Source organism: Scyliorhinus torazame, chromosome 13, assembly GCF_047496885.1.
Source record: "Scyliorhinus torazame isolate Kashiwa2021f chromosome 13, sScyTor2.1, whole genome shotgun sequence".
Classification (NCBI taxonomy): Eukaryota; Metazoa; Chordata; class Chondrichthyes; order Carcharhiniformes; family Scyliorhinidae; genus Scyliorhinus; species Scyliorhinus torazame.
The window spans coordinates 195,024,063-195,037,942 of NC_092719.1; the positions used below are offsets into that span (position 1 = coordinate 195,024,063).

The following is a 13,880-nucleotide window of genomic DNA, read 5'->3' on the forward strand; positions in this document are numbered from 1 at the left end:
GAGGCAGTAATGCCCAGGGGAGACAACAGTCGGAGCTCTGCCGGATCTCAGGACCCAGCTAGGTCCCAACCAATGGAGCCTATGGACTGGGCTATCCTGGAGCTGATGGAGACGTTAGGGAGCAGCCGGGACATTCAGAGGGATATGTCAGAAACACTCCAGCATGGGCAGCACAGTGGTGCAGTGGTTAGTACTGCTGCCTCACGGCACTGAGGTCCCAGGTTCGATCCCAGCTCTGGGTCACTGTCCATGTGGAGTTTGCACATTCTCCCCGAGTCTGTGTGGGTTTCGTCCCCACAACCCAAATGATGTGCAGGATAGGTGGATTGGCCACGCTTAATTGCCCCTTATTAGGAAAAAATAATTGGGTACTCTAAATTTATTTTTTTAAAAGACTGTTGGATTGCAGGAGAGACTAAAATCGATAACCATGCCAGGCGTGGGTGGGGTGTGTGGGGGTGGGGCAGCATGGGTGGCACTGCCCATGCTGCCCCGTGGTGTGCCAGAGCATGGGTGTGCCAGAGCCAGAACAGTGCTGGGTGGGGGCGGTGCCAGGCGCATTCTCTGTGGGAGGGGGGGGGTGGGGTTAGGGGGTCCAGTGTCAACCCACCTGTGCAGCTCAGTGGAGGTTGTTGATCTTCTTACAGGGAGCTGGTCCTCCTGATCACACTCCCCTAGCTGACAGCCGCTGCCACTTCCTCCCTGGCAGCACTGGCTGCCCTTTGGCTGACCCTTCCAGACCTTCGGGGGAACTGGGCATCCCATCTGGCCTCTACCACATCCAACAAACAGCCCAGTTCAGCATCTCAGAATCGTGGAGCTGGGCTCTTCGGAGGCATGGCTGTGAGCTGAGTGGGGTTGGCTATGCAAGGGCGGTTTAAGTGCTGTCCCCCATTGTTAGCAGGGGGCTGGCGAGCGTGATCCCGATGAATCAACCAGCGGGACCATCATTTGCAGCGTGTAGCCCGTGGGGCCTCGGTAAGTGGACCAATTAACATTTTATAGTGGTGTCGGCCTCGCCCATCTGAGCAATGGGAAGCTTGAGGCAGTTCCCGCTCACTACCACACTTAGAAACCTTTTGGTTAAATTGTGCCCTTAATGTGAGGGAGTTCATCTTTTCCAAAGAGTAGTTAGCGTGAGAATGTTTCTAGTTGGTGTGGAGGAAGATGACTATCTGTTTTCAAGAGGGAGTTGGGTGAGTCCTGAAAGGGCAGAGATCTCACCATAATGAAGATAAGTGTCTATATAGACTTGTCCATTTGATTTCTTGGACTGAAGGGGACAGAAATGAATTTCCCTGTGCATTTTATCTTTTTTGCCTTTCTCAAGAAATTACACGGTTACAGGCATGGAGGAAGGGAGGTAGTGTTTAAACATGATACATTGGCCAACATGAGAGTGGGGCAGGCTTGATGGATCACCTGTTTTTTCCTGTCCATCAATTTTAAATGTACCTGGTTGTATGATTTACTAATACAACTATATTTTTTAAATGCTTAAGCTGCATCTTACCGTAACTGTAAACGGGTCCTGCAGAAAAGAAAAGGGAAATCCATCTGTCATCAAGTAACCAAAGGAGCTCAAAGAATGTCATCACTGAATATCTCTGCAGTATCTTTTGAATCACATTGGAATGTATATTTATTGGATATTGATGTGATTTTGTACCATGTCACCTGAATATATTTAAAACTCTATAGAATACAATGGATTATGTTATAATTCATTCATTAGATGTGTCAATTAAAAAGCTTTTCAAAGTATTTAAAGCCGTTAGACAAGAGAAAGCAGCTTGAAATTGTCAATGATTTATATTTGACATGTGTAGAGCAACTTGCCACAATTATCAGAAACAGTTCAAAATCCAGATGTATGTAAAAAAAAACTTACTCTGAAAGCGTGATGATACTCCTAAAAAACATGAACATTTTGATGTAATTATACAATTTTGAAAATCCGAGTCCAGCATGTATTTTTATAAAAGAATAATGTAATTTCAGGAAACATTGGGCGTCATTCTCCGACCCCCCGCCGGGTCGGAGAATGGCCGTTGGCCGCCGTGAATCCCGCCCCCGCCCCCGCCGAAGTCTCCGCTCCCGGAGATTGGGCGGGGGCGGGAATCCAGCCGCGCCGGTTGGCGGGACCCCCCGCTGGATTCTCCGGCCCGGATGGGCCGAAGTCCCGCCCAGGAATTGCCTGTCCCGCCGACGTAAATCAAACCTGGTATTTACCGGCGGGACCAGGCGGCGTGGGCGGGCTCCGGGGTCCTGGGGGGGGGCGCGGGGCGATCTGACCCCGGGGGGTGCCCCCACGGTGGCCTGGCCCGCGATCGGGGCCCACCGATCCGCGGGCGGGCCTGTGCCGTGGGGGCACTCTTTCCCTTCCGCCTCCGCTACGGCCTCCACCATGGCGGAGGCGGAAGAGACTCTCCCCACTGCGCATGCGCGGGAAACTTTCGGCGGCCGCTGACGCTCCCGCGCATGCGCGGGGAAACTGACAGCGGCCGCTGACGCTCCCGCGCATGCGCCGCATTTCCGCGCCAGCTGGCGGGGCAACAAACGCCATTTCCGCCAGCTGGCGGGGCGGAAATCCCTCCGGCGTCGGCCTAGCCCCTCAATGTTGGGGCTAGGCCGCCAAAGATGCGGAGACTTCCGCACCTTTTTGCCGGCGCGATGCCCGTCTGATTTGCGCCGGCTTTGGCGCCAGTCGGCGGGCATCCCGCCGTTGGGGGAGAATTTCGCCCATTATTGAATTCTAAAATTAATTAGTAGCTGTAGATAGTTTGATGACTTGAAAAGGACTGAAAAATTGTTTGAGAAATTTGGTTGGTAAGTTTAGTGGCACACCGTAGTTCATGGCCATTGGATCGGAAATTGTGCCGCATTCAATCTCAATACTATCATACCTTTAGAGAGTGACATCTCCATGGGTCATGTGGGATGTGGGCACCACTGGCTAGGCCAGCATTTATTGCCTATCCCTGGTTGCCCTTGAGAAGGTGGTGGTGAGCTGCTTTCTTGAACCGCTGCAGTCCCCGAGGTATAGGTACACCTACACTACTGTTAGCGAGGGTGTTCCAGGATTTCGACCCAGTGATGGTGAAGGATTGGGGACATATTTCCAAGTCAGAATGATGAGTTTCTTGGAGGGGAACCTCCAGATGGTGGGGTTCCCAGGTAGCATCTTCCCTTGCCCTTCAAGATGAGAGCAGTCATGGGTTTGGAAGGTGCTGCCTAAGGAGCCCTGGTGAATTCCTGCAGTGCATCTTGTAGATGGTACACGCAGCTGACATTGTTCAACAATGATGGAGGGATTGAATGTTTGTGGAAGGGGTACCAATCAAGTGGGCTGCTTTGGCCTGGATGGTGTTGAACTTCTTAAGTGTTGTTGGATCTTCATTGTAGAGTATTCCATTTTACTTCAGACTTCTGCCTTGTAGATGGTGGATAGGTTTTGGGACTCAGGAGGTGAGTTATTCGTTGCAAGGTTCCTAGCCTAGCCCTGCTCTTATAGCCACAATATTTATATGGCTAGCCCAGTTCAGTTTCTGGTAAATGGTAACCCCCAGGATGTTGATAGTGGGGGATTCAGCGATGGTATTGCCATTGAATGTCAGTGAACCACTTTCCTGTTAAGGCACCAATCAAGTACCTGCTTGAGTAAATACAAATGAACCAAAACAATTTCCTTCCGTTAGCCAGTGGCGAAGAGCAAAAATGAGGTTTGTGTAGTGAACAGAAAATGAAGGAAACATTTCACACAACAATTCATAACCTGCTGGTATTAAAAAATAGACTGGCCTAATTAATGAATTTTCTTAGTTGTGTTTTTTTTTCTAACCTCCCTGTACTCCATGCAGCTAACAATGTGACTGAGAACATTGTCATTTTTAATGTATTTATTAAATCTTCACAAAACTAACTAAATTTACAGAAACCTGTGTCAAAATACTTTATTCCTCTCTTACACCAACATTATCCATGCTCTTTTGAAATACTCCTGCTCACTCTTTCCTTCTCCTGAACCTTCGCTGTGAGCAAGGGTTCGGGAGAGGAGAAGCGAGGCAAGAGCAGCCTTGACAGTTGTGGATGTGGATGACAATGTGGATTTTAGCAGCCCCAGATAGGCACTTCTGCACCACTGGGACTTGCGCTTCCACAACATCAAAGCTAAAGCTTTGGATCGGATCTGGACCTTGATTGGGAAGACTAGTCCAGAAGAAGGAAACAACGAGAGGACGATTCAGTGAGCGGGAAGTTCACTGAGAGAGTGGGTCAGGAAGGAACAGAGGCTGCAACTCGGAGGTTGGGGAGCAGGAGAGGCCACAACTTGGAGATTGAGGAGCAGGGAGAGGTCACGACTCGGAGGTTGGGGAGAGGCTGCAACTTAGAGGTTAAGGAGAAGGAAAGACCATAATTTGGGGAAGTGGGCGAGGCTGCTCCAAGATGGCGCCAGTTGGGTCACACAGGATAAAACATTAAAATGAATCTCTCAATGCTCAACAAAATTACACGCTCCATTAACATACTGATGTTAAAGTGAAACAATGTTAAATGGGCATTAAACATTAAACAAAGACTAACCGTAAATCTTTTCTGAGAGTTATGAAATATTTCCTTAAATGTCTGCCACTATTTCTCTACTAACCTGCCAATTAAGCTATTTTCCCAGTTCACCTTTGCCAACTCTGTCCTCACACTCTTGTAATTGCCTTTCTTTACATATAAGATACTAGTCTTAGACATACACTTCTCACCCTCCTCAAATGAATGTGAAATTCATGATGTTATGTTCACTGCTACCTAGACCAGTGTTTTTCAAACTTTTTGTCCCGGAACCCACATTTGCCAGCTGGCCAACCTGCGGGACCCATGACGGTGAACCTTCAGGATCCACACCAGCTGCCCTTCAGGCATCCACGCCACATTCATGATAGATTATTGATGTATTGATTCACTGATTTATTGCTTAAATGATTTATTTGGTGTCTTTAAAAATTGATGTAGTACATTTCTTAATTCAATGCATAGACAGAGAATTGAATATCCACAAGGCATTCACAAGCACGGTAGCATTGTGGATAGCACAATTGCTTCACAGCTCCAGGGTCCCAGGTTCGATTCCGGCTTGGGTCACTGTCTGTGCGGAGTCTGCACATCCTCCCCGTGTCTGCGTGGGTTTCCTCCGGGTGCTCCGGTTTCCTCCCACAGTCCAAAGATGTGCAGGTTAGGTGGATTGACCATGATGAATTGCCCTTAGTGTCCAAAATTGCCCTTAGTGTTGGATGGGGTTACTGGGTTATGGGGATAGGGTGGAGGTGTTGACCTTGGATAGGGTGCTCTTTCCAAGAGCCGGTGCAGACTCGATGGGCCGAATGGCCTCCTTCTACACTGTAAATACTATGATGATAATCTATGAAAAGGCCAATGTGGAAAGATAGTCATTGTTTCAGATAATGAATAGGAATTGCTATGTTTGCCGGAATATAACATTGTTTCATGAAATGTTGCATAAAAACCTCTTGTAATAAATTAACCATTGTTCTTCAATACATTTAGTAATGAAAATGTATCAAAGCCTTAGCAACAGCAACCTTTAGTAATGAAAATGTGAGTTTGGGTGTGTGTGTGTTGAAGGTGAATGTTGGATGTGTTGAGGTTGCAGTGTAGAAAACTGAAGATTTGGAATCATTTCGAGTTGGACGTGGGAGATTTGGACTTGCTATTCCCGAGAGCGATAGCATATAAAAATTACAGTGCTCGAGCAGAGATATGTGAAGTGGCAAATTGGTATTCAGTGCCAACAGTGATGCGCGCACTTAGGCACTTTGACAGTTAAGGAAGCACGGCAGCAGGCGTTAGAGATTGTTAATGGATTAGATTTGACGTGCCCATATGGTGCATATCGTAGATTTCAAGAACGTGGGTATTTTGTATGTGAGGCTTTCGGGAATTGGTCGAGGAAATTTCAGCAGTTAAGATCCACATTGAGTTTCTGTGATCATAGTAAGGAAGGTAAGTTGCGTGATTTACCAGTGTCCATATTTGCGGAGGCATAAAGTTCTTGTAAGGACCAGTAAAGTTCTTGTAAGGACCAGAGAAATAAAATGTCTAATTTTGTATTGCCGTTTGTAAGTGGGGCGCAAGTGAGCGCGTTTCGGGCGCAGAATGTGCTTTTCTTTTTTGTCTCCTAACCTATTGAAACGGACTTGGTTTTAAACTGATCAAATAAAATAAGTTGTGTTTAAGTGCCAAAAAATAAAAATAAAAATAATTTTTGCGGAGGCTAATGATGCACACAATAACTTCAACAATGTTCAACAAGTTGTACAACAGGGCCATATTTGAGGCAGTATTTGCTTTAAATTGGGTGTAGACAGTTTACCTATGTGTGTGGGAATTGGGATGTGCTGAGGGTATTAGTTAGTGATTGAGATTATGAGAAGATATTCTGAGGTAGTAAATTCGGAAATCTGGTATTGGTGGTGTGAGCTAGAGATAGGCCCGTAATGGTTTATGGAGGTTTGACACAGTTGCTCTGGTGGCAGTTGTGAATTTTGGTGAATTGGGCTAATAGTTACAATGAAAGTTTAAATTTAAAGTTTGTAGGTTTATTCATATAAGGAGATAGTAGTATGGTAGTATTTGGTGTTGGTTTAAATGATAGTATTGTTAACAGCTGTAACATTGGGTTGTGACTGTAGTTGTCCATTATCAAGGTTAGTTGGTGATTAGCGATTATAATATTCAGTTGAAATTGTGGTTGTGATTCGTTAAAGCTAATTAGTGTCATGATATTCAAACACACACATCATGATAGACACACCAACAGACAAATCAGAACACACAACACCACAACCAATCACAGAAAGATATAAAAGCACAAACACGACACCTGGTGGTCAGTATTAGCTGGAGACGAGGACCAGGACAGACCTGCTACACGACACACTCAGGGAGACAGCACGTGCAGAGTATCCAGAACGAACTGTATACAAGAGTTAAAATAAAATAGAGTTGTACCACATACAACTGTGTTGGCTCATCTGTGCACCAGAGAACCCAACACCACAATTAGTAGTTATAAATAGGCAATGTTTTAATAGTTTGGATTTGGTTTAGTTTTCGGGTGTGTGTTGTGAGTTAATGCATATTTAGAGTTTTGTTTTTGAGAGCCAACCTCCCAGCCAGGGTCAGCAAGTGTGCCAGGATGAAGGTGTCGTGCACACTACCCTGGTATCGGCTGCAGACATGCATGCTGACGGTCACACACCAGCTACACATCCTTCGAGTAGAACCACTTTCGGTTTGTGAAGAGCGGCCTGTCATCTGCAGGTGCACATAGGGCGACATACATCCCGTCGACCACCCCCTGGACTCTGAGCATCTCAGCGATGGCAGCGAACCCTGCTGTCTGGGTCTCCTGGTGGGCTCGATCCACATTGAAATGGATGTATTTTGCCAACTGGGCATATAGGGCCTCTGTGATAACGCAGATGCATTTGTGCGCTAAGCTCTGAATTCTTGAGAGGTCCCCACTTGTCGTCTGGAAGCACCCCATGGTGTAAATGTTCAGGACGACTGTCACCTTGATGGTCACCAGGGGCGGGTGTCCTCCCTATTGCCAGGTGCACCATGATTTGGCAGATATGTTGCACTGTCCCCCTGCTCAGCCTGAGTCTTTGACGGCCTGCCCGATCCGGCTGGTCCTCGAATTACAGGCACTGCCGGTACACACGAGGCCTCATGCGGTGCCTCTTTCCCACCTCACCCTGCTCCTCGGCCTGTTGGGCGGCTGCTCTCCGTCTTCACTGGCTGCGTCCTGTTCCTTTGGGCACACTTCGCTGCTGCATGGTCCTCCTCCTTGAGCAACTCCAGCTCGTAGAGCTGTAGTGCATCTCCCAGGGCTGGAGCATCTCGGAGGCCCCTGACAATACCATGTCAGGCCCGTTAATGATATGCAAACTGAATTTACTGTACGTGCGAAGTGAAACGCATTGAATCCGCTGTCGAGGCACCGGAGAATTGCGGTTTGGCATGACCTCGGCACCCGCCACGATTCTGGTGTCAAGACCCCCACCCCAAGAGTCAGCGGGTAGCGCCACTCACCCCCTCCCCAAGCACAATACCACGCCCGTGCCCTGGCTCACCCTGGTACCCACCAGTACAACTCACCCATGTCCAGCAGCAGTGCTCATGCCTGCCCCTCACCATAGACATGCCCCTCTTGCTGCATCAAGTGAACGGCCCATGATGCCCTCTCTTTGTCCCCACAGGAGAAGTTGGTACCTAACAGGCGGGAAAGGGCCTAGATGGGCAGCAGGGTGCCGGACATAAGAGTCCTCACCCTCTAAGTGGAACGGGCCCTGGTGATCGAAGGGATGACCGAGCATAGAGCGGCCACTGACAGTGAAGTTGGCCTGCGCCTCAGAGATGAGGATCCACTGCCCCTCTACCAGATGACTTGTCTCAAGTGAGTTGTTCATGTCATTCCCTGCCACTGACCACGTGCCAATTCTCTTGCATGACTCCATCAGAAGGTACCTCCCACAGGGGAGTGCCGCCCCATCGCACCACCCCCCCCCTCCCCCCCATCCCCGCCAAAGGCTACGGACACCGAGGCCAATACAGCTAGGGTGGGGACCACAGTGGAAAGCCTGCAACAAAGTCAGCATTATGAGTGGTGATGTCCAGGGCGATGCTCAGTCAGTGACGGCCATGGCTGAGCGCCTCAACAGTATGTCCCAGTAGCTGGGGAACGTGTCCTTGATGCAGGTGGACATTGCCGAGGCACCCCAGAGTGTGCCCAATCACAGAGGAACATCGCTGAGGACGCCAGGACCATGGTGCACACAATGGGGAGGCAGCAGGGCCGGATTACGCAGGGACCTCTGGAGCTCACTCCAGCTGCCCCGCAGGGCCCTATGGGCACCGTCCGGGAGGAGGAAGCGCCGGAGGCCGACCCGGAGCTTCCAACAGAGAGACGACTGTGGTCTCCAGCTCTCCTGAGTCCCCCCTCCTGACAACTGCACATCTTGAGGGCAGTGGACAGAAGAGGTGGCCTGGCACTCCGGCCCCAGGCCTTCCAGAGGACATCCACTAGGGGCATCAAAGACCACAGGGCGCATAGACCAGCAGGCTGCCTCCACCTCTGATGTGCATCCTGGGGATACACCTAAACGTAGCAGCAGAGCACGGAGGATTAAGAAGATTGGGGATCACTGAGTGGGCACTGGGGGGAGTGGGGGGAGGGGGGGTCACCATCAGTTGCTAGGGACCGTTAGGGTTTTGAATGTTCAGAATTAAAACGCATTATGCCTGAGATATGTGTAGTCTCTGTCATGTTATTCCACATAGCAAGCTGGCTTGCACCTATGATCTATGATTCTTCATTTTATATACCTCGACCAGGTCCCCCCTCAGCCTTCTCTGCTCTAAGGCAAACAACCTCGGCCTAGCCATCCTCTCTTCATAGCTGACTGCCATGCACATCTTTCCATCTCCTGTTGGCATTCAGTTTCCTGCTTCCATTGGCATTCCCATTTCCACTCCACTGGCATTCTTTCTTTGATTGCCATTCTCATTCTGGAAGACATCTTTTTAATTCTCCTGTTAATGGACCTACCAGACCCAATCTTTTACATTCTGGTAAATGAGGTGACAATGCCTTGAAAAAAATAGCTTCCTTCACATATCTGTCTTTGTAAAACAAAACTCTTCCACTTGTGAAGCAGCGTACCACTTCACTCAGGCGCACGTAAAAGCAAGACTGAGATTTGTTTACAAAAACGTACCCATTGAGTGTCCTGGAAAACTCGGTCTTGCAACTTTTTCTGGAAAATAAATGAAAACATACATTTACTTATATATATTTTTTAAAGCTGGCAGTTATAGCATTGCTGATGCTCAGTTTGTAATTTAAAAAAAATAAAAACAGAAAATTAATTTATTTTGTTGTGGTGGTGGGAGTCACAGGCAAGGCCAGCATTTCTTGTCAACCTAATTGCCTTTGAACTGAGTGGCTTGCTAGGCCATTTCAGAGAGCAATCAATCATATTGCTGTGGGTCGGAGTTACACATTGGCCAGATCAAGTAAGGATAGCAGATTTCCTTCCCGAAAGGGCATTAATGAACCAGATGGGTTTCTTTTGGTCACAATGGTCATCATTATTGATACTAGCTTTTAATTCTAGATTTTATTAATTAAACGATGATGGTATTTGAACCCATCACTCCAGAGCATTAGCCTGGGCTTCGAGATTACATTAACGCTACACCACTCTCTACCCCCTGGATCAGATTGGGCAGCATTTGTAGGGGGCAAAACGGGTCATTGAGCTTTCATTTGCATTTCTCGCGCACCCTTAATGTTGTAAGCCATTCAAAAATGCTTCACAGGAGGGTAATCAGATTAAAATGAATGCAAATTCAAAGATGGATGTGTGATTAAAGCTTAAGGCCTTTAAAGAGGCAACCAAGTGGAGTGGTTTAGGGAGGAATTCTTGGAAATAGCACTTGGAAAGCACAATGCACAGTCACTGGTGGTGGGGCCAAATAGATGGTGGATGCATACGTGGTCAGAGGTATGTAGAGTTCTCATTGGATTTCAGGACTGAAGAGATAGGGAAAGGAAAGGCCATGAAGTGATTTGAACACAAGGATGAGAATTTATCTTTGAATTGTTGGAGGAGGTAGTAATTAAAGTTGAAAGGAATGGACAGGGAGGTTTGGCAGAAGGGATTTGGTACAGAATAGGATACAGACAGCAGATTTTCTTTCAGATTCCAGCATCGGCAGTAATTTGCTTTTATCTCCGTGTTTAATTCACTGCCACTTCTCTTCGAGGAATGCTTACGCCGAAGAAGTATTGCTCTTCTCTCCAACAGGATTTATAAATCTGACCCCATTTCTAGTTCTCTCTAGCTTTGACGAAGAGCCATCCAGACTCAAAACTCTCTTTTCTCTCCACAGATGCTGTCAGGCCTGCTGTGATTGTCCAGTATTTTCTGTTTGTGTCAGTGAAAGGTAGTTTTATTCAAACATTACCATCTTCTGACGGTTTGTCAGCCACAAAGGTGTCATTCTTATTTTCCTCTGGTTTTGTGACGACCATTGATGTTAAAGGTGTTACAAAGCTGTACTTGAGTGAGAGTTCCAGGATTCGATCCGTTAGGTTTTTCTTTTCATCTGTCTCTGCAGAAATCCTGGAGGCAACAATTGATGGCAATTAATTGTAAAAACATGTGACGTGCAGTAAATACCTGTGCTGCCATTTAAACACTTTTTCCTGCAATCTTTTTAACCGCCTATGTCGTTTTCTTCTACAAGTAATCAAAAGAGATAATTAAACTTCATGATTATTAGTCATTTTGCTCCAGGGACAGCTACAGTTAGCAAGAATAAAGGATGATGAAGGGTTTTGAACCTGAAGATGAACCTGTCTTTCAGGTGCTGAAGACAAGCTGTGCAAGTGTGCGAGTCACGGCTTGTACATAAATTATGAGTGCAATTTTCCCAAAATATTTCCAAGTGTCGTCCCCGGTGGGAAAAGGGGTGAGATTCCCAGCCGGTGGGTTGGTCAGACCCAGATTGCAATCCACAAGTGCAAGATTCTCCAGACAGATTTCTAAGTGTGGTAGTGAGCGGGAATTGCATCGAGCACCCCAGCACTCCGCAACGTTAGTTGGTCCACGAAATGAGGTCTCACGAGCTTCATGTCACAAATGAAGGCTCGCCGGCGGGACCACGCTCGCCAGCTACCCCCTCGCCCCACCCAACAAGGTTGAGCAGCACTTAAACAGCACTTGCACAACCAACCCCACTCAGCTCGCAGCCATGGCACTGAGACGACCGGTCCCAAGGTTTGGGGGTGTGGACCTGATGAGGCTCTTAGATGCAGTGGAGGCCAGGAGGGATGTCCTGTTCCCCCGGGTGTCCCAGAGGGTGAGCCACAGGGTAGCCTGGGATGAAGTGGCAGCGGCATTAAGCTTGGGCAGCATGACCAGAAAGACTGGAAGAAGGTCAATGACCTACAGCGGGCGGCATGGATGAGTTGATGAACCCCCCTCCCTCCAACTCCCCGGAACCTTCCCACCCCCAAACTCGACCAGAAATTTGCAGAAGTGTGTAAAAATAATAATAGGGTAATTATAGTGGGTGATCTCAACTTTCCCAACATTAACATTAATTGTGTTAAGGGCTTAGATAGAGCAGAGTTCGTAAAATGTATACAAGAGAACTTTTTAGCTCAACATGTGGAGGGTCCAAAAAGGGATGGTGCAGTGTTGGACTTAATTCTGGGAATGAAGTCAGACAGGTGGTTGATGTGATGGTGGGGGAACATGTCAGTGATAGCAACCGCAACATAGTGCAATTTAAGTTTGTTATGGACAAGGAAATAAACAAATTGCAGAAAAAGGACTTGGATTGGGGGAGAGCAGACTTTAGTAAAATAAGGCAGGATCTGGCCATGGTAGATTAAAACAAGTTACCGGTGGGTAGACCTACAGAAGAGCAGTGGGGGATATTCAAAGAGGAAATGGGAAGGGTACAGGCGGGACCTAAAGATGAAGGGCGCCCCGCTCTTCAGCCAACTCTACACCTCCCCCCTCTACTCACTGGCAGAGACCCCCAATTTGCAGGCATCTTCCCCCCCATCGCTGACACCAGCACACCCCTCCCTACAAGTGACCGACACCCCCTATGGGATCGTCAAATTCTTCCCCCACTTTTAGTCCCTTCCCCACCCTTTTCAGTCCACCCACCCCTCCATGTCCCCCTTTCAGGCACCGCCATCCATGCCCTACCCTTCTGGTACCCCCCTTCTTGTACCCCTCTATGAACCCCTCTTCAGGTTCTACTCCTGGCATTACCCGGGGGGGGGGGGGGGAGGGTAGTGCTGGGGTGTCAGGGGGCAGTGTCAGGATGCAAAGGGCAGTGCCAGGATGCCAGGCAGCACTGCCCAGCCATGTCCTGACCAGCCAGGGACTCAAATGGTCTTTGAGCCCCTCCGTCATGGTTATCGTGTCTGGTCTCCATCTTTGGAGACCTACTGATTCCTGTTGCTTCATGTTGCGCCGGCTGGGGGTGGAGGGGTCCTCTCAGGAGATTCTCTGGTGCACGCAGGGCTGGAGAATCGCCCCCTACATTTCTACATATCAAGTTCACAGATAGAAAATTCTTGCTACTTTACCGCTTCTCTAAGAGCTGTTGTATGGTCAAATAAGCCCACAGTCGCTCAGTAAAATCACCAAAAATGTATTGCTGCTGTTGAGTAATGTTTTCAGCTCCAGAAATCTTAACTTCAGCTTGTAGAGTTAGATTTTCATTGGCCTGAGGAAGAATTAAAGGTTTCAGTTGAAACTTGGATTTAAATATCAGGAAAATACATGACACTTTGTTAAATGACATAAGTTCATAAATTGTAGTTAGTTATGTTTTTAAAGGCAAACATTTTCACTTTTATGTGTTAGGCATAAAATACATAATTTGTTTTCACAAATCTGCCAACAAAAATTCATGGTATATATACAATATATAATGTGAACAATAGTATTTTATTATCATGTTGTACTGATTTGAAATTTATTTTTGTCATGTCCAATATTTACCTCTATACTGGAACAGAATTTTTAAAAAATAAATTTAGAGTACCCAATTATTTTTTTTTTCAAATTAAGGGGCAAGTTAGTGTGGCCAATTCGCCTACCCTATCTTTTTGGGTTGTGGGGGTACGACCCACACAGACACAGGGAAAATGTGCAGACTCCATACGGACAGTGACGAGTGGCTGGGATTGAACCCGGGTCCTTGGCGCCATGAGGCAGCAGTGCTAACCACTGCACCACCGTGCTGTCCCATACTAGAACAGAACCAGTCAG

General features: G+C 47.6%; 1 protein-coding gene across 1 annotated transcript in view; it reads right to left on the reverse strand.

Annotated features, from left to right (window-relative positions):
* The window catches only part of LOC140388481 (inter-alpha-trypsin inhibitor heavy chain H3-like), a 94,767-nt gene that overhangs the window by 22,823 nt on the left and 58,064 nt on the right, over positions 1-13,880 (reverse strand). The window contains exons 14-18 of the mRNA XM_072472749.1: positions 13,193-13,332; positions 11,047-11,204; positions 9,795-9,833; positions 1,892-1,912; positions 1,514-1,531 (exon numbers count right to left, since the gene is read on the reverse strand). Of these exons, the coding sequence (XP_072328850.1) occupies positions 1,514-1,531; positions 1,892-1,912; positions 9,795-9,833; positions 11,047-11,204; positions 13,193-13,332 (376 nt within the window). The remainder of the gene's footprint in view (positions 1-1,513; positions 1,532-1,891; positions 1,913-9,794; positions 9,834-11,046; positions 11,205-13,192; positions 13,333-13,880) is intronic.